Source organism: Aspergillus thermomutatus (assembly GCF_002237265.1).
Source record: "Aspergillus thermomutatus strain HMR AF 39 chromosome Unknown NODE_93, whole genome shotgun sequence".
In the NCBI taxonomy this organism is placed as follows: Eukaryota; Fungi; Ascomycota; class Eurotiomycetes; order Eurotiales; family Aspergillaceae; genus Aspergillus; species Aspergillus thermomutatus.
Genome location: NW_020798142.1, coordinates 26,943 through 54,112, shown reverse-complemented (window position 1 = coordinate 54,112; position 27,170 = coordinate 26,943). Strand labels below are relative to the sequence as shown.

The 27,170-nt window shown below is 51.8% G+C and overlaps 12 protein-coding genes across 12 annotated transcripts; 5 read left to right on the top strand and 7 right to left on the bottom strand.

Moving 5' to 3' along the window:
* Positions 1 to 921: 921 nt before the first annotated feature.
* Positions 922 to 3,660, bottom strand: CDV56_105785 (alpha-L-rhamnosidase; the record flags this gene model as incomplete). The annotated part of the gene is made up of 2 exons (XM_026759404.1): positions 922 to 1,827; positions 1,873 to 3,660. 2 exons carry the CDS (start codon positions 3,658 to 3,660, stop codon positions 922 to 924), a joined length of 2,694 nt encoding a protein of 897 aa, XP_026614490.1.
* A 303-nt stretch (positions 3,661 to 3,963) lies between these two features.
* Positions 3,964 to 5,551, top strand: CDV56_105649 (glycoside hydrolase family 1 protein; the record flags this gene model as incomplete). The annotated part of the gene is made up of 2 exons (XM_026759268.1): positions 3,964 to 5,365; positions 5,421 to 5,551. 2 exons carry the CDS (start codon positions 3,964 to 3,966, stop codon positions 5,549 to 5,551), a joined length of 1,533 nt encoding a protein of 510 aa, XP_026614489.1.
* A 650-nt stretch (positions 5,552 to 6,201) lies between these two features.
* Positions 6,202 to 7,977, top strand: CDV56_105464 (putative MFS alpha-glucoside transporter; the record flags this gene model as incomplete). Its single annotated transcript, XM_026759083.1, has 4 exons — positions 6,202 to 6,428; positions 6,475 to 7,505; positions 7,553 to 7,805; positions 7,860 to 7,977. 4 exons carry the CDS (start codon positions 6,202 to 6,204, stop codon positions 7,975 to 7,977), a joined length of 1,629 nt encoding a protein of 542 aa, XP_026614488.1.
* A 419-nt stretch (positions 7,978 to 8,396) lies between these two features.
* Positions 8,397 to 9,499, bottom strand: CDV56_105341 (Zn(II)2Cys6 transcription factor domain-containing protein; the record flags this gene model as incomplete). The annotated part of the gene is made up of 2 exons (XM_026758960.1): positions 8,397 to 9,368; positions 9,422 to 9,499. 2 exons carry the CDS (start codon positions 9,497 to 9,499, stop codon positions 8,397 to 8,399), a joined length of 1,050 nt encoding a protein of 349 aa, XP_026614487.1.
* A 539-nt stretch (positions 9,500 to 10,038) lies between these two features.
* On the top strand, positions 10,039 to 11,904 carry CDV56_105143 (uncharacterized protein; the record flags this gene model as incomplete). The annotated part of the gene is made up of 1 exon (XM_026758762.1): positions 10,039 to 11,904. The coding sequence occupies one exon, from the start codon at positions 10,039 to 10,041 to the stop codon at positions 11,902 to 11,904; it is 1,866 nt and encodes a 621-aa protein (XP_026614486.1).
* A 274-nt stretch (positions 11,905 to 12,178) lies between these two features.
* CDV56_105050 (ketoreductase sphI) lies at positions 12,179 to 13,235 on the bottom strand (the record flags this gene model as incomplete). The annotated part of the gene is made up of 2 exons (XM_026758669.1): positions 12,179 to 12,765; positions 12,821 to 13,235. The coding sequence occupies 2 exons, from the start codon at positions 13,233 to 13,235 to the stop codon at positions 12,179 to 12,181; spliced, it is 1,002 nt and encodes a 333-aa protein (XP_026614485.1).
* A 510-nt stretch (positions 13,236 to 13,745) lies between these two features.
* CDV56_104867 (cytochrome P450 monooxygenase sphH) lies at positions 13,746 to 15,489 on the bottom strand (the record flags this gene model as incomplete). The annotated part of the gene is made up of 3 exons (XM_026758486.1): positions 13,746 to 14,900; positions 14,960 to 15,232; positions 15,286 to 15,489. The coding sequence occupies 3 exons, from the start codon at positions 15,487 to 15,489 to the stop codon at positions 13,746 to 13,748; spliced, it is 1,632 nt and encodes a 543-aa protein (XP_026614484.1).
* A 558-nt stretch (positions 15,490 to 16,047) lies between these two features.
* CDV56_104624 (transcription factor sphG) lies at positions 16,048 to 18,395 on the bottom strand (the record flags this gene model as incomplete). Its single annotated transcript, XM_026758243.1, has 5 exons — positions 16,048 to 16,600; positions 16,664 to 17,310; positions 17,368 to 18,111; positions 18,171 to 18,216; positions 18,322 to 18,395. 5 exons carry the CDS (start codon positions 18,393 to 18,395, stop codon positions 16,048 to 16,050), a joined length of 2,064 nt encoding a protein of 687 aa, XP_026614483.1.
* A 1,936-nt stretch (positions 18,396 to 20,331) lies between these two features.
* CDV56_104290 (uncharacterized protein) lies at positions 20,332 to 21,831 on the top strand (the record flags this gene model as incomplete). Its single annotated transcript, XM_026757909.1, has 6 exons — positions 20,332 to 20,397; positions 20,492 to 20,608; positions 20,677 to 20,743; positions 20,794 to 20,927; positions 21,008 to 21,314; positions 21,380 to 21,831. 6 exons carry the CDS (start codon positions 20,332 to 20,334, stop codon positions 21,829 to 21,831), a joined length of 1,143 nt encoding a protein of 380 aa, XP_026614482.1.
* An 88-nt stretch (positions 21,832 to 21,919) lies between these two features.
* On the bottom strand, positions 21,920 to 23,467 carry CDV56_104134 (acetyltransferase sphE; the record flags this gene model as incomplete). Its single annotated transcript, XM_026757753.1, has 1 exon — positions 21,920 to 23,467. One exon carries the CDS (start codon positions 23,465 to 23,467, stop codon positions 21,920 to 21,922), a length of 1,548 nt encoding a protein of 515 aa, XP_026614481.1.
* A 545-nt stretch (positions 23,468 to 24,012) lies between these two features.
* On the top strand, positions 24,013 to 25,811 carry CDV56_103902 (MFS-type transporter sphD; the record flags this gene model as incomplete). Its single annotated transcript, XM_026757521.1, has 2 exons — positions 24,013 to 24,300; positions 24,360 to 25,811. The coding sequence occupies 2 exons, from the start codon at positions 24,013 to 24,015 to the stop codon at positions 25,809 to 25,811; spliced, it is 1,740 nt and encodes a 579-aa protein (XP_026614480.1).
* A 95-nt stretch (positions 25,812 to 25,906) lies between these two features.
* On the bottom strand, positions 25,907 to 26,884 carry CDV56_103799 (monooxygenase sphC; the record flags this gene model as incomplete). The annotated part of the gene is made up of 1 exon (XM_026757418.1): positions 25,907 to 26,884. The coding sequence occupies one exon, from the start codon at positions 26,882 to 26,884 to the stop codon at positions 25,907 to 25,909; it is 978 nt and encodes a 325-aa protein (XP_026614479.1).
* Between the last annotated feature and the right edge of the window lie 286 nt (positions 26,885 to 27,170).

Below are 27,170 nucleotides of genomic sequence, written 5' to 3'. Positions count from 1 at the left end.
GTCTTGTTCATGTCGACAGCAGCATTGGTGATAATACTGTGCTATCCTGCGCGAAGAATTCCGGCGGCTTTATGTACTGGGGTGTGGGCTGGGGTCCGGCAGACGACTGGGAGACATTCCTCCCCTACAATCCCGCCAACCCGCGAAGCAGCTATGCAATTCGTGATCGCAGTACTATTGTCCTTCGCACACTCTGGCACATGTACTTGAAGGCAGGTCAAGATGAAAATGACTATACTAGACTCTATGCAAGCACTGAAGCGATCGAAGAGGCCATGCGGTTTGTGGTCGAGAAGGTATGAGGATTGGAAGCAGCAGGTTAACTGTTTACGACGCAGCACGAGATGGTCTAGTTTGTAGTCGTTCTGTCTTCTCTATGCCATTCCCATAGTCTGCTTGGAATTCCTGCAAGTAATTACTCTCAAGAGACTAATTGAACCACACCCTCTTTTCTGGTTTTACCTGTATTAAGTAGAGGAAGCATCCATACTATCGCATAAATGTATCGGCCTTCCAATACCCGGTTTTAGGCAGCTCCTTGTTTAACGTAATGATGTAGTTGTCAATGCTCCAGCAGATGCTAAACAATTTTAGTTGTACTCTCCCTTTGTCACCTCCAGTTCCATCCTTAGTCTAGCAATCACTATTATACTCAACCCGCTCCTTTCCTATAAGTGGGTTACCTTCTAGAGTATGGCATATGAGTCCCTACCCAGACATCCTTCCACTATTTTCAAGTCCAGAGATCCTCTGTGCTGGTTATAGCTTGTGATTACTGAGTCAGGTTCCGAGTCAAATGGCGTAGGTTTTATCCTCTGTGAAAGAAATTCATTTGTTCAGGACTGGATACTCAACTACTTGCTTCAAACAGTCAGACCAACGGTAGGTGCGTCTGTTCATGTATCAGGGATAAGGCCTATACTACGACTTAGGCGGCAAAGGCTCCACAGGCCACTCATAGTCCCTGGTGAAGCTGGTCTCAAACACCCAGTCTCCGTGATCAATAGTCCTCCTCTTCTTCCCATCCCCATCAGGAAGAATGACATCACAGGTCGTACTATACGGAACCGACACCTCCAACCTGAACCTCTCAGATCCATCCTCATTCTTCTCTGTCTCCCACGAACATGAAAGTAACCCGAACGGCGTGGCATGCTCAGCAGCAGCATTCGAAAGTTCCGCTCCAATTTCCGGAGCAACGCGGAACCTCTTCCAACCAGGTTCAACGCGTTGCAGCCCCGCAATCCGTTCATACATGAATTTCGCAATCGCACCGAAGGCATAGTGGTTAAATGAGGTCATTTCACCAGGGTTAACAGATCCATCAGGAAGCATACTATCCCACCGCTCCCAGACTGTGGTCGCACCCATGGTAACCGGATATAGCCAAGACGGACATTTCTCCTCGAGTAACATCGTATACGCCACCTGGATATTCCCAGTCTGGGCCAGTGCTTCACAGACATAGGGGGTTCCGGCAAACCCAGTACCGATTTTAAACTCGTTCTTCCAGACTAGGTATGCTAGTCGCGCCCCCGCATGTACTTTTTGACTCGGATTTAACAGGTCAAAGCAGATGGCCAAGGCATATGCGGTCTGGGAGTCAGAGACGATGCGTCCATTTGCAGTGACGTATTCGTCTTGGAACTCTTTCCGTGCGGACTTGGACCATGATACAAAGTGCGATTCATCAGCATCTTGCCGTAAAATCTGGGAGATCCTGCACATCAAGTCCAGGCTATGGATGAGGAAGGCGTTTGCGACCATTTTTGCGTCCGTGGTGCCCTTCCACGGGGCGTTGGGTGGCGCAGCAGGGTCCAGCCAGTCCTATCCTATTAGCTTTATATACCATCAGAGTTGGGAGACACTTACTCCGAGGTTGAAAACACTCGTGTCCCACAAGTGCGTAGCCCCAGTGCTATTCCGGGGCACCTTCCGCATCCAAGTCAACATACTGTTATACTGCTGCGCTAGAATACTCTCATCCCCTGTCTCCTCATACAACGCCCAAGGCGCGAGAACTGTGACATCGTGCCAGATGGCACAAGGGACGCGTCGACACCAGATTGGATCGGGAAGCGTTGCATTAGGGGTGACCATCGCTGGCACTCCACCCAGGATACTCTGGTCATACTCCACGTCAATCAGCCAGTTCTTTAAGAAGCCGAAACAGTCGTAGATGAGCACCGCCGTAGGAGCGAATAATGCTAGATCACCCGACCAACCGAGTCGTTCATCACGCTGGGGACAGTCCGTGGGCACGGAGAAGAAGTTCCCGCGCATGCCCCAGACTATATTCTGGTACAGCTGGTTCAGTAGCGGATATGAACAGGAGAATCCGCCCACGACCTTCATATCTGTATGGCAGACGATTGCTTCAGCAAATGTCTCCAACTCCTCCCCAGTCCAGTTGTCTATCTGCGCGTAGCGGAATCCGTGAAAGGTAAATCTTGGGGCATAGTCCTCGCCTTGGCCATCGCCCCTGAGCGTGTACTCATCGATAGCCTTGCAAATGCGAAGCGGTCTGGTACAGAGCTCTCCATTTTCGAGCACTTCTGCATGAGAGAGAATGACCTTGTGGCCGGTGGGACCCTTGATGTTGGAGAGCTTGACATGACCCACTAAATTCTGGCCAAAGTCGAGAATGACCTTTCCAGATGAGGTCACAATTGTAGACACAGGCTTCAGTGCTTCAATCCGCCGGACAGGCTCTCCGAACCCAGAAGTGAGCTTGACCGAGTCGGGTAAAGGTGGCATGAGAAGAACCGTTGACCAGTCAGGGGCATCTTGAGAGATACCAGGTGAGGACCAGGAGGGAATTTCCTTGGTAGCGTCATATTTTTCCCCATCGTATATCTCAGCCCGCCGGATGGGCCCTCGCGTGACTCTCCAAGAGCCATCAGATGTAATAGTCTGCACTTCCCCATCCTTCGATGTCACTTCTATCTGGACCAGCAGCGCCGTATGAGAGCCCCAGATATTGCGATGCCCACCTTCGAAGCCAATGCGACCGGAAAACCATCCCTCTGCAACACGAACACCGATACAATTATCGCCAATCGAGAGATAATCTGTGATATCGTAGGTTTGGTACTGCAGTCTCCCATCGTATGTCGTCCACCCAGGAGCGAGGAAGTGGTCACCCACCCGACGACCGTTAATCTCTGCTTCGTATACACCTTGAGCGGTGATATAAAGACGGGCCTTGACAATAGAATCCGGTGTTTTAAAGTCCCTGCGATACAGCTGCTCAGTGTCAGGCCCGGAGGTACCTGGACCCCATGGAGCCGCGATGCGCTCGCACTTCCAATCACTCCAATTGAGCAAACCAACTTCTAGAAACACGGGCTCGCTCCATTCCGTGCCGTGGCCATCCAGATCCCAGGCTCTGACTCGGATCGACACTTTCTGGCGGGAGGTCAAAGGCTGAGAATGTGGCCAGGGAACGAGATACGAGGAGGGCGATGTGAGCTTGGTAGATGAAAGAACAGTGACCTGCGAATTCCAAGCCACTTCTGAGACCTCAATTTCGTACGCATCCTGTTGGAAGTTGGAAAGGTAATCCTCGAACTGCCAGGATATCCGTGGACGAGTCTCCTCCACCCCGATGGTATTAGGGGGGTGATAATGCTCAAACTGGACGTGGGTAATGCGCGTCATGATCAAGAGCTAGTCCTTAGCAAGAGTAATGTGTTAGCGGATCGGCTTCTTTATTTCTACCATTTCGGGGCCATTTAACACGAGATCCACGCATCATGACTCAGAGTCGGGGTAAGCTGGAAGGAGATTGGAGTATTGTCGGCGCATCTTTGTCCCAAGGATGGATTCGGCGGCAATTGAAGCTGGGTAAATTCCGGGTATATCTAGGTAGTATCAGGCGAGTCCACTGTATTCAGGACTCCTGGCTGGCCTAAATCTCGCATTACTTTTAGACTCAGGTATAACGCCCAAGTTCAAGACAAGATGGCCGACAAAATGAACGTCAACATGTTCAAAGCAGAGGATCCCAACTCTCACCCGTCCGCCTCGCCCGAACCCCCCTACGATCCCCTCCCTCGCATCGAAAGCCTCCCCCTCCCATCGAACTTCAGATGGGGAACAGCAACAGCAGCCTACCAAATCGAAGGTGCTCCCTCAGCGGACGGGAAACGCCCGTCGATCTGGGACACCTTCACCCATCTCGTCCCATCTCGCACAAATGGCGAAAACGGTGACATAGCCTGCGACCACTATAACCGCATGCTCGAAGACGTCGACCTCATGGCCTCGTACGGAGTCGACGTGTATCGATTCTCTGTCGCCTGGACACGAATCATACCCCTCGGTGGACGGGATGATCCCATTAACGAGGCTGGAATAGCCTTCTATAACCGGGTCATCGACGCCCTTTTAGCGCATAACATCGACCCCGTCGTAACGCTCTACCACTGGGATGCTCCTCAGAGTCTCAGTGACCGATACGGCGCTTTCTTAAGTACAGCCAAATTCGTATCTGATTTCGCACACTTCGCGCGCCTCTGTTTCGCCCGGTTCGGAGATCGAGTCAAGAGATGGATTACCTTCAACGAGCCTTATATCATTGCTATCTTTGGACATCATAGCGGTGTTCTTGCGCCGGGCCGGAGTACTGCCACTGGTGGTGATTCGCGCACGGAGCCGTGGAGGGTCGGGCATACCTTGATCCTCGCTCATGCTGCTGCTGTACAGATCTACTCTGAGGATTTCAAGTCCCAGAATGGGAGCATCTCGATCGTGCTCAATGGGCACTATTACGAGCCCTGGGACGCGTCTAGCCAGGTTGATCAGGAGGCCGCGCAACGTCGTCTCGAATTTTACATTGGGTGGTTTGGGGACCCTATCTTCCTTGGGCGGGATTATCCATCGTCCATGCGAAAGCAATTGGGCGATCGATTGCCGGCATTTACTGCGAGGGAGCTGGAGCAGCTGAAGCAACTCGCCCCGCTCAACGCCTTCTATGGAATGAACCACTACTCCACCAAATTCGCGAGGGCGCTTCCCGACCCCCCTGCAGAGGACGACTGCACGGGGAATGTGGAAGAACTCCCCACAAACTCCGAAGGAAAAGCCATCGGCCCTGTCTCAGGGATGTCCTGGCTACGGGTTGCTCCAGAGGGGTTCAGAAAGCTCTTGAACTGGGTCTGGAGTCGGTATAAGTTGCCTATCATTGTTACTGAGAATGGTTGTCCCTGTCCTGGGGAGAGCCAGATGTCGTTGGATGAGGCAGTAAACGATACGTTCCGGGTTACCTATTTTGGATTGTATCTCGATGCCATTTTGCGCGTGATCTATGAGGATGGGGTCCAGATTGAGGGGTACTATGCTTGGAGTTTGATGGATAATTTTGGTATGTTCTTCGTCTTCGCTTATTCACTTTTTTCGTCTGACAAGGTGTTCTCCAGAATGGTCTGCCGGCTATGGTCCTCGCTATGGCATCACGCACGTGGATTATAAGACCTTGGTGCGAACTCCCAAGCGCTCTGCATTGTATCTGAGGGAGACATTCTGGGAACGTAGAAAACATTCGCTGTAGACTTTTTTCTGTGGATAGAGTTATAGTACGAACGGCACGATCAAGGCAGGATAGATTCCATAACATCTCCACGTGAATATCCATATCCAATTACCCAAAATATGCTTTGCCGCAAACTCCACATTCTATCAATCTGGATTCTGGACCACTGGCCAGGCGTAAATCATAATCTCGCACGGCACGCTAATGCAGCCACCGTCGAGTTTCTTCCCATTCTTGGTATAGTTTTCGAAATACGACAGTAGCTCGACATAAGGTCACGCTCGGATATATTTCAGCGACTGTCGGCTTATGATTTGGGATTCGGTCCTCGCTGACTCGACTCTCGAGTATGTCTCCAGATTCTCATTCATCCCCAGATACCGCCCCCGCACTGGAGTCGTCTGGGGAGGAGGCTCGGCTTTTGACAGAACGAGAATCCGGTTGTACCGAGTTAGTGCCATATTGCTCAGGCCCAGGACAGTATAGAACACAGGTCCTTAGGTTTGGGAGACACTCGAATGATCAAGCCACTCGGGGGTAATTATGCCATGAGAGGCGAAACGCCGTGGTTAAAGAGCCTGATCTGGCCAACAGAGTAAAGCCAGTGAGTTCACGAAAGTTCCCATTGTCCCAGCGCACTGCCCTGTCATTAAGCCAGTCATTGAGCCATGGAGTCCGCACGTATCACAGAGAAACCTCCCGCCATTGAGCATGTCGAAACAAGCGATGAAGCACCCGTCAAGGGTGACGCAGCAGTGGATGCAGCAACAAGAGGTCAGGCCACGACCGGATACGAGCATCTCAGTGTCATGGAAACGATCAAGACCTTCAAACTGGCCAGTCTCATATGCGTGGCTATGGCCTTCAGCGCCGCTACCGATGGATACCAGATTGGGTTCGTATCACCCTGCCGTATGAAGCAGCACGTTAACATGGTCCAGTATCAACGCCAGTATCATTGCCAACAAAGGCTTCGTGGCTCGCTTCGCCACCCAGAAATCGCACAATGGTTCCCCGGCACTCGCCTCCTCGATCCTCAGCGGCTGGAGTTCGGTCATGTCCTGCGGTCAAATCGTAGGCATGACAAGCTTGCCGTTCTTGTCTAGTCGATATGGAAGGAAAATTGCCATGTACAGCTACTGGCTTGTCTTGGTCGGTAGCGTGATTGCTGAGTGCACTACACGGTCATGGAAGGGCTGGCTGGTGGCCAAGCTCCTGGCAGGAATTGGAGTGGGATGCGTGCAATCCACAGTGCCAACCTACATATCGGAAGTGGCGCCAACGCGCATCCGTGGTGGATTGTTGATGGCCTATAGTTTCTGGTGGACTCTGGGCTCATTCTTCGCCCAGGTTGCACTGCAGCATCTCTCACGGAGTGACCCTACAGATTATCTCACCCCGATCTACACCCAGTGGGCCCAGCTAGGCGTCATGTTGATCATCTACCTACTGGTTCCTGAGACACCGGCATGGTGTGTCAGCGCCGGCAAGCTTGATAGAGCCAAAAAAGAGCTGTTGAAGCTGCACGGAGGAGTCAAAGACTACGACGCCGACCATCAGTTACAGGTCCTGGTGCTAGCGGTAGAACATGAGCGTGCCGTGGCAATTAAACAACGCCGTGAGAAATGGTACGCGATCTTCCGTGGAACGGACGGAGTACGAACGGTCATCTCGCTCTGGACGAATCTCTCGCAGCAATTCATTGGTCTCACCCTGTTTGGGTCGTTCGGCACGTATTTCTTCCAGCAGGCCGGGATTGATGACCCGTTCAGAGTCAAGGTCATCACCTCGTCGATTCAGATTGGCACGGTGCTGGTGCTGGTGGCCGTCGTAGACTTTGTCGGAAGGAGATATCTCGCATGCGGGGGAACAACCCTCTCATGGCTGTCGTGTGTCGCCATCGGTATCATAGGTGTTACACCACGGGTGAAGGCCTCCACATATATTTTCGTGATGTTCGCCTGTTTCTGGAGTAAGTCACCCCTTCCCAAGAGTCTTTGCAGTTACCAAGGGTATCAGATGTCGGTCTGGCCGCAAACGGAGCCACAGGATGGGGGTATATCGGCGAGATCTCCTCCCAGCGTCTGCGACCGTATACTGCCGGCTTCGGTGCTGCAACCACCTGCGTGGTGGGAGTTGTGATGAACGTCCTAGTACCTTACATGACCAATGCCAACGAATGGAACTGGGGCCTCAAGACGGGGTGGTTTTACGCGGGCGTCGGGTTCCCTTTTGCCCTGGGCATGTGGTTTCTAATCCCTGAAACTGCTGGGTACGTTGCCTGCCTTTGAATATTGAATACAACTAGCTGATAAGTGAATGCCAGTCGTTCCGCCGCGGAATTAGATGAGCTGTTTGAGAGAAAGATTAAGCCATGGAGATTCCATAAGACGCAGACAGCGACACAGCGCCTCGTTCAGGAAACTAAGGGGGAGGACCAGTAGGTCCAGCACTGTGAGGTCGGCAGTTCGAACCACCGCATGCAGCTTGGGGACATTGAATGAGAGGAGCATCCGTGTATTTAGTAATGGTGGACAGTGAATACTAACATAGTACCAGAAGTGAGTGGTCGTGATGGATCCAGGTCGATTCACAGTAATTTACGGAATATGCCCAGAATTAATGTGTCGCCCTGATCCGCCGTCCAGTGCACTTTTCCAGTATATCCCATTCTGATAGCATAGAGATCTCACCAGAGTAGTATCTCGGTAAGTATCCCACTACAGCCCTTGTTACATGTCCGGGAGAGGTCCCAAGGGCAGTGTATGGAACGCGGCAGCGTTTTTAAAGGCTACCGATTCCCCAATTGTCGATTGTACTTTAGGATACAAAAGGAGTAGGAAGAAACGATGTGTTGATTTCATTAGGTTGGTACATTGACTATGTGGACCAGCTCTTTATCCGCCCCTGGTAAATGATCCCTAGCAAGCTTAAGCAAAAGCTCCCCCCAACCTTCTAACCACCAATGCCCCGAGAGTATCTGCAAGGCGGACCCGTAGAACGCAAGGGCGAGGAGTGCTATCCGCTCTTTCCGAAGCAAACACTCAAAATAGTATGGGTCGACCACGACTGGCCATGCCATGATGGCCCTCGAGTCTCCGCTATTCAGGTAAAGTTGAAGTAGATCTAACAGGTTCCCAATCGAGCCGTGGGGGGCCGGTGTAAAAGGCCCCGAGTTCAATGATGGCCCCGCTTGCGGCTGGTTGAGGGCCAACGACTGGAGCTGCGTGTACAGAGCCAGAGTATACCGTTCCGCAGCTGTTGGGATCGGCTTTTGGAACTGACCATCCCGCAGCAAAGGATGCAATGGTCCTTCTTCGATCCAGGATCTCGCCTGGTCCACGACGGAGGCCATCCCACGAATTAACCTGAACGCTTCGACCACTTCACTCAGATTCTGGACCCTTGAGGTCTTCCTTGGGCTCTGGGACGCGAATACAAAGACTGGCACGAGACATGATAACGCAAACAGAGCGTGACAGTTTTGGCGGGTAATGTTATTGAATAACGGGGTACACAATGCCAGAGACCTGCTATGATGCGTCATGGCGGCTTCGGCATATAACTGGCAATGGCTCAAGGGCACAGTCTGGGCCCGGTGAAGGGCAGAAACTGCCAGAACACTGTGCATCAGGAAGGGGTTCGCCAACCCCTCCTGTGGCATGGCGGTGCGTATGACATCCTGCAGCGGCTTAGCATCAGCTAGGTATTTCGCGGTCACTGTATGCCAGTGGTGTAATAACTCCAAGTCTAGCAGTGGGAGCACAGAACTGCCCGGACGGTCCAGAGGAATGTCGGCAATTGACCGATGTGGGGAGGTCTGGGGCGCAAAGCTCTGAAAATCACAGGAAGCTGTTTCCTGCAGCAGGAACCACAAAAAGGACGAACTTCATCACATTTTATTTGGCGCCGCTTGCACTGGGTGCAGCCGTGGTGAGACTTGGAGTGGGATCGACGCGACGGCATTGGTGTCTCGCGGGGGTTGAGTGTGGATGTTGGCTGCAATCTGGGGTATGGGGATATTAAACTTGACCAGGCATTGTGGGGTCGGTATCTTTTGCTCCATCCGGCTAAGAATACGAGATATGGGTCACTGCTAGTCAAGATTGCCTCATAATGTCCCGGGGACTCCAGAACCACCAACATTATCCAGAGGTACGAAATATGGAATGGTCATTTGCAGAAGAACTGCCTCCAGTCATGCCTTCTCGCTAACAATAACACCGACAGACTCCTCATTGTCGAGTCTCGGGGCAAAACGACCAGCGATCTTCGTTTCTCCCCTTGAACCTCGGTATCAGAGCAGCGATCTAGCTCCTGAACGGTATGGTTTACGAGCATCCATCCGGATGCAGGAGATACAGAGAATAGAGGTATTGTCTGTAGCCGAGCCTAGGCTGGCTACGGCAAATGCAAAGCAGCACGTATATAACGATAACAGTCCCCGGTTATACAGCCGTATATCCCTCAGACAGGATAGCGCAGCCAATTTGCGGAAACAAAAGATGGCTCTTCTTCCTCTCATTGTTCTAGCTGGGCTCTACCTGTCGATAGCCTCAGGACAAGCGCCTCCGCAAGCTGAGCCCCTCGAAGTCGTCGAACTTCCACTCCCTCCCGTGGCACCGAGCAATGATGTTGGCGCCTGCACCGCTGACGTGAATCCGCATCGAACCGGCTGTATTGGTCAGAATTCAGAGGAATTCCAAGCGGGTGATTTTACCCCGGACGGAAAGCATGTCGTTGTGAACGTCGAGTTTGTAGGCGCTCCAGCCGCTCCTGATCCCGCCAGTATATATTCAGGTGAACAGCTTATTCTCGTCAAAGCCGACGGTACCACGTTTGCCAATGGTGACTCGTGGAGGTGCCTCAGCTGTGGTGTTCCCGCTGAGAATGCCAAGTCGCTGGACCCCCAGAGGGACTATCCACATGTTGCTCGCAGTGGGAAAAAGGCCCTCTGGGGCCACAACATCCTGGAATGCGGCGGTCTCCTTTTGACCAGCGACAAATGCACTCCGAACAAGACCTTTATCTATCCCATTTATTGGCCAGTTAACGCGGATGGCTCGGGACCAGGCGGATCTCCCCGTGAGATGCGTATGCATCCCGACGATGAGCACATGGGATGGAGCTCCTTCACGTCGACTGGAGGACAACATGCTTACTTTGGCCGCCTGAAGTTCAATAAGAAGCCATTGACTGGCGACGTCCTAGCCCCTCGATATGACCTGGCAGATGTGAACGTTCTGATTCAACCCAACGGGGCGGCTGCTATTATGGCAAAAGGCGATGAACTAGAGCTACACGACGAAGCCATCACCGTCGGAGAGTTGCGCGGATTCGGCGGCTCTGGTGATGAGATTCTTTACATTGGCTCCCCTCGGGAGGCAAATAATATCGATGTGTTCGCTGTCCATGTAATCACTGGCGCCGTTCGTCGGCTGACGAGTCACCCTGAATATACCGATCCAGTCGCATTCTCCCATGACAACAAGTGGTTCGTCGCAATGGACACCCGGGGCTCGGATCGCCAGATGTGGATGTCTGGCATGCGCATGGTCCCTCCCCTGATTGACCTTGTCACTGTCACAGCAGCATCTTCCACCCGAAACAATGGCCAGCGTCGCTTTTTCCAGCCTATCTTGATCGACCGCTACGGTAATCGCGGAGACTACTTTGGTCAGCAAGTCAATACTGAAGGTGACGGCAGTAATGGGAGCGTCAACGACCCAAACTGGAACGGCCGCGCGGATCCAGCCTTTTCCCCAGATAGCACTCGCATTGTCTTTTGGCAAGCCTTGGTGACGTCTCCCGCCTGCGGAGGCGTGAACCCCCTCGTCTGCCCTAACTCGACCGCTGACGGAGGGCGCACCTACCGTCTCATGTTGGCTCATCGTACAAGTCGCCAACCCACGAAACCCGCCCCAGTGTTCAAAGTCCCGGCCGCGATTCCCTGGGCGACACCATTCCCCCCTGGTGCTACTATCCCAGAACAATACAGCCTCCCAGCAGGGAATTACACCCTCAAAGGGCAGGTCAGTGGCATTGCAGACGTCAGCATCGTGGCCAACCCGACAACAGGCGGGTATCGGACCATCTCCGTTGAGTACGACGATTACTCCGATGATGGCGAACATATAATAAACGGCTACGAGTCCGTAACTACAACACCTAATCCCTCCAACCCGTGGTTGAATCAGCTGGACTGGGTCTCGGATCTTATACAGACGGGCGTAGTCAATGCGACGAAGAAGACGGGTCCAGGGGGGTTCCAGCTGTCTATTGATGCCACGACGAACATCTTCAATGCGAATGGGACGTTGACTACAACTATTGATGGGGTTGTGTATAGACAGCCCGCGAATGGAACTTGAGTCGTCGGAGCACCGTGACTGTCAGAGAGTGGTTGAGATCTGTTTGTATGTAGATAAATAGTGGTGGGCGCAGATGGATAGCTATGTCTACCTGGGGAATCAGTTGAATGCATTTTTATTGATGGATCGCCTTGTTTGATCATGAGGTGGGGGTGGAATGGTAGAGAATTAGGGGGTCAATTTCCCTTGGTACATAAAAGTGACACTATTCCAACTTATCCCAGACTCGATGGAAACTGATTCAAATCCTGCCCTTCAATTGATTATTGATCAATCAAGCTTTCACAAACTCCAGTTGCTGGTCCACCACATCCCGAACCATCTGGTCCCAAGAGCGCCATCGCATCCCCAACTCTGCCTCTGCTTTGCTACTGTCCGTTGGCAGAAACTCTTCCTCGATACCTGGTGTGATCTTCGCCCCGAGGTCTGAACAATACCGCTGAACGACATTCGCCACCTCTTTCCAGGTCCCGGCCTTCCCCGTGAGCAAATACCTCGACCCGTCCGGGATGGCTGGATCCAAGGCCTTGAGGTGTGCTTCGACAACATCGTCGACATGCACACCAGGAACCTGGGAGTGAGAGTAATGAGGGATGCCAGTCATGATGGTATACCAGAGAAGTCCGTTCGAAGATTCCTGGATCTGCTCGGCAGATGTCTGCACGGGGTTGCGTCCATATACAAACACAGGATGGAGCGTTACCAAGGCATAATGCGGCTTGGCCGTCTGTCGGAATTCCCATGCGGTTTTGTTGGCGAGCAGTTTGGATGCATGGTACAACCGCATAGGTACTCCTCGTGGGTCATTCGAGGCTGTGAAGTCTTCGGTCTCATCTACCTCAAAGTCCCAGGCGTTGTCCTCTGGAATGATGTCAGTCCAGTTACGATCAGGCAGCCATGGACTCCGAATTCTCACCTTTGACGATGCCACCGGGCGGTACTCCATCCAATGGCATCAAGGCTGCAACCGATGATGTGATCACAACCTTCTTGATGCTTGGCACTCGAGCAGCCTCCTGGAGCAAGGCAGTCGTAGCTTTCACAGCTGGAGTGAAATATAACTCCTTATCTGTGCCACTGGGAAGAGGATGTGCGAGATGGACGACATAGTCTGCTCCGTCGAGCTTTCCTCTGAATATGGCTCCATCTGTCCAATCAGTAACAGTGACAAATTCCACTCGTTCGCTATCTCCCGATAGCAGAGCCTGTAGCTTGTCCGAGGGCTTTCGAAGACAGATTCGCAGTCGATATCCCGCTTTGAGTGCTGCCACGGCCGTGGCACTGCCAATAAAGCCAGTTGCACCGGTGATGAAGATCAATTCCCCCGCCATGATGTATAAAGTCCGAACCTAAGGGAGATTTGGACATAATTTGGAATATACAGGTGCTTTTATATCCTTCTGCATGGATTGGTGCGGTTGTATCTCTGACTGATGAGAATAACCCTAGAAGGGCGAGGGGAACGACCCTCGTCTATGATACTACCCCCCATTTAAACTCTTTTAGGAAACTGATCCAGTAAGACGGTAGTATTATACATCATGTAGAAAGACCTGAGGTTAGCGGGGCGTCGGATCCCGCTCCCGTTGCACTGCCTGCCATCCCCCTGCCTTCACTCGGGCCCATCTCAACTGTGATAGTGAAGGAACTTGCCATACGGTGTTAAAGCACTGATATCAACTTGTCGAGTGTGGCCTTCTGGGATCAAGATTGTCAGCGACCTGAACAGTCCTATCACATCCTATGAATGGGAACGTGTAGTCTCACGGGCTATATGATAATGAGGTACTGGATCAAGACATCCTGAAAGAAGAAAATCTTGCAGGGGAACCTCATCCAGTTCACCATCCTTCCAATGGAGTGAATTTGGCAAAAACGCCATCCTTCGGTACAATAGTAGCTCCCTCTCGCACCTCCAGCGGAGCATTGGGATATTTCAATTCGAACTCAAAGCTACCAACAACCGCAGCCAAGAGACATGCAAGTTCCGCCTTGGCAAATCCCTGTCCAATGCAACTGCGCGGACCGTGAAGAAAGCTCAGGAAAGCGTAGTTTTTGGTTGCGCCACCGGTGTTGGCCATACCGGGGCCCATCCATCGATCTGGGTTGAATTGTTCCGCGTCCGGTCCCCACAGCTGCGGCAGATGATTAACAAGTTCCGGCGAAATGACAACCAGTGTACCCTTAGGGATAGGCTTTCCCATCAGTGTGGTTTCCTTCAGCGCTACCCGAACGGTGTTTGGGACAGACGGGTGGAAACGAATGACTTCATTGCAGACGGCATGGAGGTATTCGAGGCTGTCGATTGTCGCAGCATCGATGGCACCGGGGTTTTCGACGTTGATAGGTGGCAGGTTGGCGCGAACTTCTTCTCGCAGGCGGGTCTGGACTTCTGGGTGCTTGCAAAGCGCATACATCGCCCATTGAAGAGCCCCGGCGGTCGTCTCGTGGCCGGCGCCGAGGAAGGTCATCAACTGGTCGACGAGGTTCTCATCGTCAAAGTTGCCACTTCGCATGGCGACCGAGATGATGTCGACCTGGAGGTCTGCACTTGGATCTTCCATCTTGACTCTTTGCTCCCGAATCATCTGCCGCGTAGCCTCACGGATATTGCGGCAGCCCGCGTCAATGAGCCTATTCCGCTTGGTAGGTAGTTTTGCTAGCCATTTTGTATCCCCAAGAAGCATTCCAAGAATAAAAAGAAACTTCGTCCCAAGACCCGGAGTAGCGAAGATCATTTCGTAAGACTGGCTGAGACTGTTTTCCGGGTCACGCAAGGAGTCGAAATCCCGGCCCATGCCCGCCAGACCGATGATGTCGAGCGAGGATCGACTGGCCCAGTTTCTCACTTGGACTGTGTGATCTTCGGTCTCTTTTCTGTTCTGCAGATCCTTTCGAATCAACCGGACCATCTCCGTGCCCTTGGACCAGAAGACGGGATAGAGATCCTTGATGTGGCGGTACGCAAAAGCGGGTTTGAGATTCTTACGTTGAAACTACAAGAACAACTGTAAGCTTCAAAACAGATCAATTGAATGCAAATGAATATCCTTACCTTGTGCTCCTCGCCCTCGGCAATCAGGATGCCATTGCCGAGCACACGACCCAATGCTTGCTGTATCACCAGGGGCTTGGCGAAGTCGTAGGCTTTGCTCACCAAGATTTCGCTGAGGACAGCAGGGCTGGTTATCGTGAGCCTCTCCATGTTTCCCACAATGTAGTAGCGAATGATTCCATCATTAGGGATCGTCTTGGCCCACTCCTTCATTCGTGCATGGGGCGTGTCGACGAGCACACTACCGGCATTGCCCGTGAGCCAGTGCCGATTCTAGACGCTGTCAGTTTCCGAGGCAATCTGACCATGGGGAATTTGTGGCTCACTGATGGGACGGGGAAGTGTTTCAATGGTGTGAAGAATTGAGGGTAGAGGAATAGCTGATAGATCAGCTTTGAGATGGTGATGACTGTAAATAGAACGGCAACAGTCGCGATTCTAGAGCCGTAGATGGCGTGCTCTGGCATGAAGTAGACGCCGGCTGCTACGCCGAGGTAGAGGACACCGAGGTGATCACTGATGAGCCCCATGGTGGTGGCTGGAGCTCCAGAACTCGTCCGCGACAAAGAAGTGAGGCTACGTTTCTGGTGCAGGCCACCCGTATTTCAATGATGAGAGTGATCAACTCCCGACAGCCTGGGCCAACACCGCGCCTGAGACTAATCGTATGTTTACTTTTGCCAGTGTTGCCCACTGGTCACCGGAGCTCGGGCGCCGTCTGGCCCGTCTCCGCGTTCGATTGTGGCATTCTGGCGGATCCTGGGTGTCAATAATAATAGGGCAAATACTGGGCGAAGTCGTGAGGCCCACTTTCGGAAAGGAAAGTGGTTGGTGAGAACATATTTGATTGTTCATGCCACTACTCTCTTTTAATAATCTGTCTATTGATCTGCCCTTTATACTTCCGACTTCACTGCCAGCTCTTGCCAGGTTACCTAATGCTTTGGAGAGCCTTCTTGTGGCACCTACTAGTTCGTCTTGGAAAGGGAGCATTGGTTGTTTATACTGAACATAACATATGTTATATATAAACTAACCTTCCATCCATACTCGCACCGGGTCAAGCGACACTGCCGAGTTTGCACTAGCTAAACCTGATTGACGCCCTTCCAAAAAAGAACAGACTCTCCCAAGGCTTCCATAGCTAGAGAATTGAAGTTTTCGCTCCCAGGAGCTGTCTTCCCATAGCTCCTCAAGTGCGGCAGAAACTCATCTGGGCCACGAGCCAACTCGCCGGTTGTCGAGGTAATTGGGCTTATGGAGGCAAAAGCACTATCCGGGTCTTGGAAAACGGTACTGTCGAAGCGTGAATCGTAGGTTTCTGGAACCTCTGAATCCATGTAGCTGTAACCACTTGTGGGAGGCGAGAGTAGCTCAGACATTAAATAAGCATTTGTCGGTCCTTCCGAGGCCGGCTTCTGCCGTTTGTGCTGAGTCTTTCTGGCCTTGATCACGTCGGTGACAATAAGTGATAGCTGGTAGAGCCGTCGATTATATGACGCTTCTGCTCGGCTGTCGGTGATGGTCTGAAGCATCTCAACAAATTCTTGTAGCATGTCCACGTCACCATTGGACCCCTGACCACAGAGGATGGATGACAGTATTTCGTAAAGATATAGTGGTGGAAGAGATGCGAGAAAGCTATATCAGATGGAACGGTCAGTCTGAGCCATCGAAAGCAACCAAGGAAGTATCGTTACTCACAACGAGAAAATGGCATGGCTCCCTTCATCCGGCGGGGAGTGCCAAAGATGGAGCAAGAGTTTCAAACACGTTCTAGCAACCTCTAGAGCCCGTTGAAACATGGGGTCGGGATGGTGTTTGTGGGGCCAAATGACTAGCAGCTGAACACAAAGATATCTGAGGGCCAACTGGAGATTCGAGGCGGAGCTTTCCGGGGATTTCTGTAGCTTGTCGAGGTCAACTCCCGAGTCAGCCAGACAGCCTTGGAGTCTCGACCAAATCGTGGCTGCGAATCCTCGGACTTGATCTTCGTTTCTCGCCTGCACGTGGACAGCATATATCTCCAAGTAGATGGCCTCTTCGATTCTGGCCATCTCGGCTTTTGCAACAAGGCTGGATGTGATACTGTTGTCAGAAGGCACCAGGCCTGGGTCGAAATAGACTTCGGAAACTGGTATACTTGGAGAGGACCCAGCTGTCCAGGAAACGGCCTTATCGAGAACGTATAAGCAGTATGAAATGTTCTGCCTTTCTTGGATGTCTTCAGCGCTGAGTTGACCTTGAAAAGAGTGCCATTGGTGGATGCCGATGGCCTTGGCGCATCTGGTGGCTAGAGCAAACAGCGTCTCGGATAGACCTATAGAGAAGTACATTTGCGCTACTATGTGCTTCTCGTTGTCAGCGATTCCGTGCAACGGCCAGGCGGGCATTATCCAGAGTCATACCAGAGATAAGAGGGCCTGGACATTGATTAGGTGAGGTGAGACAAGTTGGTCAATATGGTTGACACCGCGTTTCGCGTTGGTCAGAAAGCCCGCGATGATGTCAAAGTCAATTGACGAAGTCTTGCGCGTCTGCTTGGTTTGCAGTGACTCCCGCTGGTGAGAGCATAGGGAGTCCGCTGACATGGCCATGAGAATGAGGCTGTTGCAGCAGACGATGGAGGCAAGGTCCCGTTCGGATGAGGCCGAATGCCGCAAGGTCGTAGCCATCTGAGTGAACCTTTTCTTTGTCCAGATAGGAAAGTGGTTGTTGGTTGTGGTAAAGTATGGCTCAATCATGGCATCCAAAATGGCGAAGGGAGGCATCGTCGGCAGTGACTTTTCCCCGGTGAGAACCTCCTCTCCTTGGCTAACTAGAAGATCTATCTTGTGCTGTGCTTGCAGAACGCTTTCCTTCACGGTGTGTCCATCGATATCAGGACTCTCGAAGAGCTCATCCTTGATGTTGAGCATCAGTGACTCGAGCGATGTCGGGCCAAAGCATCTCTTATCATTATTTTGGACCAGAAGAAGACGGCCAAGCGGCCTTGTAAATACTGGTGTTTTCAACGAGTCCGGGAGTCGTTGAGGAGTCAACTGAGGGGTGGGCCTCGATGGACTGGCCGGGTGTCTTGAAGAAGGAGGTGAGACAACCGGTGACCCCTCGAAAAGTCGTTTCAAGGATCTTTGTGTGTCCGCCAATGAAGTCTTCAAAGCACTCATTTAGAAACTGACCACGGACGTCTATCAGAGTGCGTCCGGCTTACCTCTAGTTGTTGAAGGCGACTGCCCATTCCCAGGATAGTGTGGCTCCTTTAGATCATCAGCTCGGAGTAATAATGTGGATAGGATAGGAGGGACAAGGTACATACAGAAGAGTTGTTTGATTGCACTTTTTGCCCTGACCAGACCACTCACACTGCAAGCCGAGGCGGCCACAGTTCCTGCACGAGGGCTTTTCTCTGCTGCAGCGTATCTTCCTGGCCCGGCATTGGTCGCACACTGATCCCAGTGATTGGTTACCTAAGGTTTGATTGCTTTTGGGGCCGTTGGATCGGAGGCTCACTTACCCGTGTACTCTTCTCTACTGACCTCCTTTGCCATTTTCCCAGCTTGCCAGAAAACAATTGTCCGCTGCGTAGAACCTTGATTGCACTCAAGATGGGACAAAGCTCGGGCCTAACCTCTAGCTTAATATCTTACAATGAACGTGGGCGAGAAGCATTTATAGGAGCAAAAAGCTTTGTTTGCCAGCCGCACTAGGGATTACTACCCTCTATTCCGTTCTGCAGGCTGACATGCATGGTTAATGGGGGCCACTTGAATATCACCAACTGCTGGGCACCATTAGGACCCAGGGCCAAGCATGCACAGGACCAACCATGGCCCAGCAATCGAGTGTGATTCGATGCCCCCGACTCAATTCGACAGCATCCGCCTGATAAGAAGTTAAGAAGGGAATGTGCTCTCCGCAGTTCTAGTTGCTGCTCGTCTTCAGTGTATGTGTTGTGGACATTAATACAGTCTATAATAATATATAGTAATATATCCCTTACTCTTTTTATTAATGAGCAAACAAGTGAAAGGCAAACAAGAGAAGAGGTTGAAAAATGTTGGAAAGTACATCGGGATCTGCTCAATGAACATATTCTCGAACACAGCCACCAAAGTGTCTTTTTTCGGCTGTGTTCGTCGAACCATAATTCATCCTCTTCCGTTGTCGTTCCACCTCACTGATTGACCGAAATCTTATTCTCATAACATAATAATATTTTAAAATATCAACCTTCGTAGAACTTGCCCGTGAGGATGCAGAAGTGGACTCGGTGGGCTTGTATCGGTTCAACATTGTTCGAGGCGCAGCCATTGCAATTAGGAGTGTTGACTTTCTTATAGTTATATGACATTAGGCTGATCATTGAGCAGATTTAAGCGAAGATATAGGTCTGAGGATGGACCGTGAACTCCGATGGACTACTGATAATCTACTGGCGAGACTGAAATGCGAGAAGCGTGGTTCAGTCAGGAGGTATATTCGGATATCATGCAACTCTCTCTCTTTCTCTAGATCTGACGGGGCTCAATTAGAATGTAAGAAACTACAAAGGTAGCCTACTATACTAAGAGGCCATCCCTAAACAGTTTGTGCTGATTGGTGCCAAAAAGGAAACTCAAAACAAGAAGCATTCAGTCAAGTGGGACCAAGCCAGAATGCGACGGTGCCATGCTCGGCCTTGTGGACCATGCTGGTATCTACTCCGTACAACCCAGTGATATTGGCTAAATGCAGTAATTGGTGTGTACAAGGGTGACACTAGCGTGAGGGGGTGGCGCCTCTCTTCATGTCTTAGCAGTTTGGCGCCTGTGATGGCGTGCTAGAGGCAATAGCCCCAAGCTCAGAGTACGTATGGTCCAATCCGGCTTCCACCTCGAGAGAAACAAGACTGCGGCAGATTCCGGAGATCTTCCGCTGATCGACAAGAATACAGTCAGCCTCCCATAAGCCTGTGGAGGTAACAGGACGTAAGCTTATCTCTCGCAAGGGTTTACTACCCCTCACCTCGTGCCACACAGGTAGTTTTAGTGTGGTTTTCATTACCAACCCAATTGGTCACCCTGAGCATCCTTACATAGGTAATGAAGGGGGAAATCTGTGTATTTTATCTCCTGTATTGATGTTTTGACAAATAAAAAGAGACACTAGAAATACATGCTTGGAGCAGGTGAGGGGAGAGGGGAGATGACTTTGCTTATAGCGGCGGTTGCTTAGGATAACAGGGAGGGGTAAGTCTGGGTTTGTGATTATCTCGTTAGAAGGAAAGGAAAGACTCCATGCTGACATAGAACATGAATGCTTGAAAGAAGATAACGCCATCCGCTCAGCGCTCGCTCCGGAGACTAGAGAGCTTATTTGAAGATGCTGGGGAGATGGGTGGAATATCTCATATGATTCCCCATGTCTCGGGCACGGGATCCGTGATCGACGCTCACTCGGTCAGGCCGGCGAAGGCTCCGACTGGCTCCTCGGACCTGGCGTTTCTGTTCATATTCCCCATGGAGCTTGACAAATTGATCTGACTTGCGCGAGCCGTCGTTTGGATTTTTAATTGCGCCCTGGCAGAATCTCACCTCGCCTGCTACACTGACTGTGGAAGGACCCGACTGGAAAGAAAGGATGAAACCAGATCAGGACCTCTTGGGCAAAGTACGCATGTAGATACTAGTCCTCGACGCACGGCGGCAATCCCAGGATACTCACTGACACATTGGCAGACAGCGTTTGTTACCGGTGGCTCCGGTGGATTAGGAAAAGCCATTTCCAACATACTTGCGGCGCGTGGTTGGTGAACCCTCCAGCTGGTTACCGAGAATATGACTGATCTAGTTAAGGTGCACATGTCACAATATTCGCGCGACGACCGGGCCCTCTAGAAGATGCGAAGAATGAGATAATCAAGAATTGTGTGGATGCCAGTCGGCAAGAAATCAATGCGGTGGCTGTGGATATGGCTGATGCCTCTGCGGTATGTTGCTACAATTCCAGAAGCACAAAAGTGCAGGGGAAGAGGAGCATGCGAACGAGCGTTCCCTGACAAGCAAACAGGTTTCAGAAGCATTCAGATCCCAGCCTCGAATTCCAGATTTCCTCTATTGTTCCGCGGGTGGAAACCATGCGGAGAACGGGTTTTTCGTCGACCTCCAAGCTACGCAGCTCGACTCTTGCATGAAGAATAATTATTATTCCACTGCCTATGCTGCAAAGGCCATGTTGGATCTCTGGATCGAGAACGATAAGAAACCGACTGGCATCGATAGCCCAAAACGCACCACTGGACCCAACATCAGGAGGATTGTCTTTGTCAACAGTGCGGCGGCGTTCCTGGGGCTGCCTGGGAGCGTTGCTTATACTCGTAAGCCGATGATCTTGATCTCATGATTCGAGTTTGTGTCGTCGACTAACATCCTCCAACTCAAGCCGCCAAAAGCGCTGTCCGAGCCCTGGCAGACACCCTCCGCTTCGAGGTCCTCCGCCACAACTCGTCCAAGACCACGTACACCATCCACATCGCCTTCCCGGCCGACTTCATCTCCCCGGGCTTCGTCCTCGAACAAGACACCAAACCGGACCTCACGAAGCGGATCCAAGGAACCAACGTCGCCACTTTTGCGGAGCTCGAGGAGAAATTCCCGTCGTCGGAAAAAGTGGCTCGTGGGATTATTGCGCGGGTGGATAAAGGGGATTTTATTATTTGCGAGGATTCGTTGGCCGCCAGTCTTTTGTTTACGAATATGGTTGGCTTGAGTCCCAAGAGAGGGCTCGGGATCGTGGATTCGTTGTTGAGTGTAGTGATGGGGTGGTTCGTTGTGCCGGTGCTGAGGAGGAGGTGGGAGAGGATGTGTAGGGAGGATGGTAGCAACAAGCAATGAGGAGTCATGCATCTCACTCAAGAGGAGTTCCAGGTGTGTCAAATTTTGATTATGTAGTAGGGATAAGAATGCAAGTGTATATTCAATGCTATATCGCATCTTCGTCGGACATGGATAAGAGTTGTCGCTCTACATCCGGCCAAACTCCTTTCCGCAGAGAATACAACAACCAATAATTACCGGTAGCGTCTTTTCCAATCACCACGCCTGTATTTCGGGTTGCATAGCCTTTGGTCCCGGTTCCCTGGATACTAGATGGTCTGCCCAGCTGATTACTTCGCTTGTGCGCTGTCATTCCTTCTCGTTCGACTGCGGCGGAGAAATCAACCTCGAACAGTTTCGCTTTGACCCAGTTAGATATCATGATCGTGTACATACTGGGATTTCCGAATAGGACTGGATGATGCGCGTTGTCGAGAGTATCTCTTTGGATGGCGTCCAGTGCCTGGAGTTGTTCGGCGTTCCGTTGCTGTATCAGAGACTTGCGGACTTCAGATGCGGTGAAGCTGAGAGGTTCTTCGAGAACCTGGCGGACGGAAAGGAAGGTCAGAGTTGCGAATACGGCATTGGTTACCAATGCACATGAAGCGGATGGTATATGACCAAGCTCTGCTAAGATTGATCGGCAGCAGTATGTATTCCGCATATTAACCGTGCGGCTGGGGGAAGGTTTTTCGGCTCGAAGAACGACGCGCGCCCACCAGGCAAATAGGATGTCCCCCTCACTGATGAACAGGGGTTTGTCGCTGTCGCTGGTTTTCTGCGATGCAAGTTCCTCCATCGCCTTATCTCGCATCCGTTGCAAGTATTTTGCGGGCAAGAAAATGACCCGTTCTTCCTCCCGGTGTTGCCAGAACAGCTCAACCGTAAAAATATACCGCAATGCGAACACCAACCATGTCCAACCGATGAGCAACGTGTTGGCAAAGACGTATTTTTGCAGCGGTTTGTTCTTTGTCTCAGCGAGGCCGGCTAGTGGATCGTGAGAAAATCCCACAAAAGGCTTGACTTCATCTTCTTGTCCGCGAAGCACTGCACTCCAGGCGTCTAGGACGGCATTGAGGCCCATCATGTCCATCAAACTATGAAGGAAAGAAACGGTCATGAGGGTTGCGTCTTGGAAGGCGATGATGCGAACTCCCAGCTGGGGACTGTCTGAACATAGCCAACCTTCCAAGCGATCGGGGAAGTCTGGAGTCCGGATAAAGGATCGGAACTCTGGTGTAGCTGTATATGTGACATTGAAAACAGAGGGGCGACCAGCGGCATCAAGACGGTGAGGTTGAGCTAATCGCGATGCTTGTGGATGGTCGGCCACCTTTGTGTCATAAGTGACTGTGGAGTATGCAAAGCCAGGCCGATTGTCGTCGAAACGTTGTGGAACGTGGTACTCTAGTCCTCCCTCTGCATTCCTGCGGATTCGAGCACCGAGTTTGCGCCAGTCTCCTAGTTCCAATAACCGGGATAGAGCACGCTGAAGCTTTTCATGGTCCAGGATGTCATCGAAGCGGAAAGTGACGTCGAAGGAGAGGCCTCGCGTATGGTGGTCGTCATCCCAGTAATGGAAAGGGATGATGGTGTCCGTTGGTACGGTCGGCGGAGGGGCAGGCTCCCTCCCAGAACCGAAAAAGCCCATGACAATTTCCTCCAATGGAGGTTATCGATTAATGATGAAGATTGTTCCCGTCTGGTGGTGATCATGGTTGTGGATGTGATTGTGGCCGTGGTTGTATGATAAGTTTGCCCCACCGACCGGGCCGAGCCTTCGGGGATCGGAACCCGCCTGGACCGGCCTCATCCATCACAGGCCACACTTGGGAAAGAGTTTTCGAGGTTTCGACTGAGCCATCCACGTTCTTTGCATAGACAGAGTACAGAGAGTACTCTTCGTCAAGTATTCTACTCTCCTATCCAAAGGACACGTGACTGTTAGGATCCTGCTGAGTAAGATCGACTAGTGACCCGGAAGAATCGGTGATCCGGGATCCGAATTCTGGAACAAAGGGGTCTCAATACAGAACACTCTTCCATCACCTCAATTTCAGCACACGCGGTTGACAGCGTGAAGGTAATCATCTCATCTCAGAATTGGCAACTCGACGTCCATTCTTGCGACAGTATCGCTGGATCAGCTTGAGCCCTGAGCCGACGTGGCTTGACAGTTAAACTATCGTGCCAAGCATGGGCCAGGCCGAGTTTAACGCCAGATCCGGAACCACTACCGAGATATCCGCATCCGCACTTCAACAGGAATCAGATGCGGAGCCCATATCAGAGAAAAAAGGGAACACAGAGACAGAGACAGAGACACAGTCAGGCGAGGCGGAAGTTCCTGCCGAGAGAAATGGCGTGCATGATGTCGAGAAAACACCAAAGAAATCACTGGCCTTTAAACTCGCTTTCATAGGCCTTGCTGCCAGCCTTTTTGTCTTCCAGTTGGATGCAACGGCGCTCGGTATTGCCCTTCCAGTGAGCAATACCACCTTTTCATCTGTTCCCTAAACCCCAAAGACTAACATCTTCGGTAGACCATAGCTCATGATCTAGACGGCGAGAGTTTGGAGTCCTTCTGGGCGAACTTGTCCTACACCCTATGTGGTCTTGTCATGCAACCGGTGTGGGCCAGTATCTCCAACGCGTTCGGCCGGAAACCGCCTCTCTACGTATCCATGGCATTATTCTTCATCGGATCCATCGTTTTTGCTGTTGCCCAAAATATGAACACCATTATTGTTGGCCGGGTGCTGCAAGGTTTCGGTGGTGGAGGAATCGACGTGCTTGCGGAGGTGATTCTCGCAGATATGACGACGCTGGAGGAACGCTCAAAATATCTGGGCTTGATGGCCATTCCAATGGCGATTGGCAATATCATGGGGCCCTCGGTTGGTGCACTATTCGCTACCTATGCGAGCTGGAGATGGATTGGATGGGTCAACTTGCCGTTGCTAGGAATCGGGACACCTCTAGTGTTCTTCTTCCTCAAGTTACGACCAGTCCCACTCGATGCATCGCTGGCCAAGAACTTGAACCGCCTCGATTGGATCGGTATGGTGATGGTCGTCGTCGGCATCACAATCTTTGTGTTACCCCTCAGTTGGGCTGGCTCCTTATTTCCATGGGCCTCATGGCAGACTCTGCTCCCAATGTTCTTAGGGCTTGCCGTACTGGTCATATTTGCTTTCTACGAAGCGAAACCCGCAGCGCCTATCGTTCCTCATCGACTCTTCCACTCGAAGACTGCAAACATGACATTGGCCGGAGGCTTCATTCATGGCGCGATTCTGGTCGCGCTTCTTCAGTACTTGCCCTTGCTTTACCAAGCCGTGCAACTCGAAACTGCAATCCTGTCGGCCGTTTCTCTGCTCCCTACAGTCATTACTAGTGTGGTGGTCGCAGCTGCCTCCATGATGATGGTTCCGTGGTTTGGTGGATATGTCTGGCTTTTACGACTTGCATGGATCATACTGACGCTGGGAACCGGCTTGCTGGCCCTGTTCGACGTCGGATCGTCGTCATCCATGCGTCTCGGGCTTCCCATCCTATGGGGAGCGGGGGTTGCCTTGCTCCGTCTCAATCTGCTTCCCATGCAAGCGAGCGTCAAGAATGTTGACGACACCGGCCTGGCGATTGGGCAGTTTCTTACGATTCGCATGTTTGGAGGTCTCGTCGGCCTCACGATCTCTTCCACCATTTTCAACACCGTCTTCTCGACATCTATCTCCTCTACTACGGTACCACTTACAGGTCCCCTGGCGCCTCTCAGCGACATCTCCAACGCGGTTGCCTTTATCGACAAGCTGAGATCACTCGACGTTCCTCTTGAAACGCTCGATCAGGTGTTGCGGGTTTATCTGAAGTGCTTTCAGACGATCTTTTACACGATGACTGGGCTTAGTGGACTCGGGTTAGTGACTTCGATGTTCGTGGATGAGATTGACCTGAAGGGGCAGAGTCTCGGGAATCAGCGCTTTGAGGAATAGTCAGGGACCTCTAAGAAAGGAGGGAAAAAGGCTTTACAACAGTAAAATAGAACATAATTTCAAGCAGCCTGTACACAATAGCTTTGTTTCAACACTCAAATATTGTCATAATCAATTGTATCCCATTGTTTGGGCTGGTTGATCACGTCCTGCAGATCCTCCATCGCACCCTGCAGATCATCCAACCCCAAATGCAGCGCCAATTCAATATAATCCTTCGTCCACAATCCTGGCGAGCCCCGAGGGTACTGTGATCGGAACCCAACGAATCTCTGCGCCCGCTTCGACAACTTCTTCACGGTTTCAAGCTTGATGATGAAAGGATGTGCTTCGGATGGAGTCAGGAAACTCGGGATGACGGTCAGCTGTATGCATTTCCGCTCCGTCTCAGTTTTGTTCTCGCCCATCGCATGGATCACCTTCCCGCCGATGAGTAGACAGTCTCCGGTTTTCATCTCGGCCGGGATCGTCTGCTGCATATTCCCGCGTTGGTCAAAGGGCCACTTGTTGCTCCCGGGGATGAGGCGCGTGGCGCCGTTGTCCGCGGTGAAGTCCGAGAAGGCGAAGAGGAAGTTGATCTGAGGCTCTGTGCCCTCGGGTCCCAGCTGCGCGTATGGTGGATAGGACGTCAGATCCCGGTGCAGGACCTGCGCTGGCTGCGGTCCTGAAGCATTGAGGGTCGTGGCCGCCGAGAGCCAGTAGTCTCCGTTATGCCCGCCTTCGCTGTAGCAGCGCTTGCAGATGGCGTGGATGAAGTCGTTCTCGAGGATCCGCTCGCGGAAAGTGGCGCTGTGGTTGATGAGGTCCCCCGCGCGCTTGGTTTTGGTGCCGTGGAAGGCTGCGAGGTCCGGATGGGGGACCCGGGAGCCACGTTGGACCGAGTCGAGGCGTGACTCCAGTTCGGTGGTGATCTGGTTCGCTTCTGCGATGGTGAGCATGTTCTTCAGGATGACGCCGCCAGTTTCCTTCCAGTGCTTGAACACCTCGTCCAATGGGGTGTCCACTGTCACTTCCGCAAGCTGGAGGCCATTGGGTACGGCGACCTGCGGGACGTCCGTTGGGATTCGCCACATTTGAGTTATTGGGGGTCAAAGGAGGTATTGATGGCAGAGACAGACAGGAGGTGTGGAAAAGACTTCGATATCCAAGTTTAGCAAGTTGTTGCATGTGAGTTTATGAATATAAGATTATTTGGCTTTTCGTTCAATGACCTGACTCGTCCGACTCGGATTCCGTCCTCTGAAGCCTCCGGATTTGCGGATTCCGATCGCCCGGTTGATGCACGCAGCAGTGCAGCACGCTCGGTGTTCTATCACCAATGTCATACGATTCGAATGGGCCTTTACTTACAACGTGTTT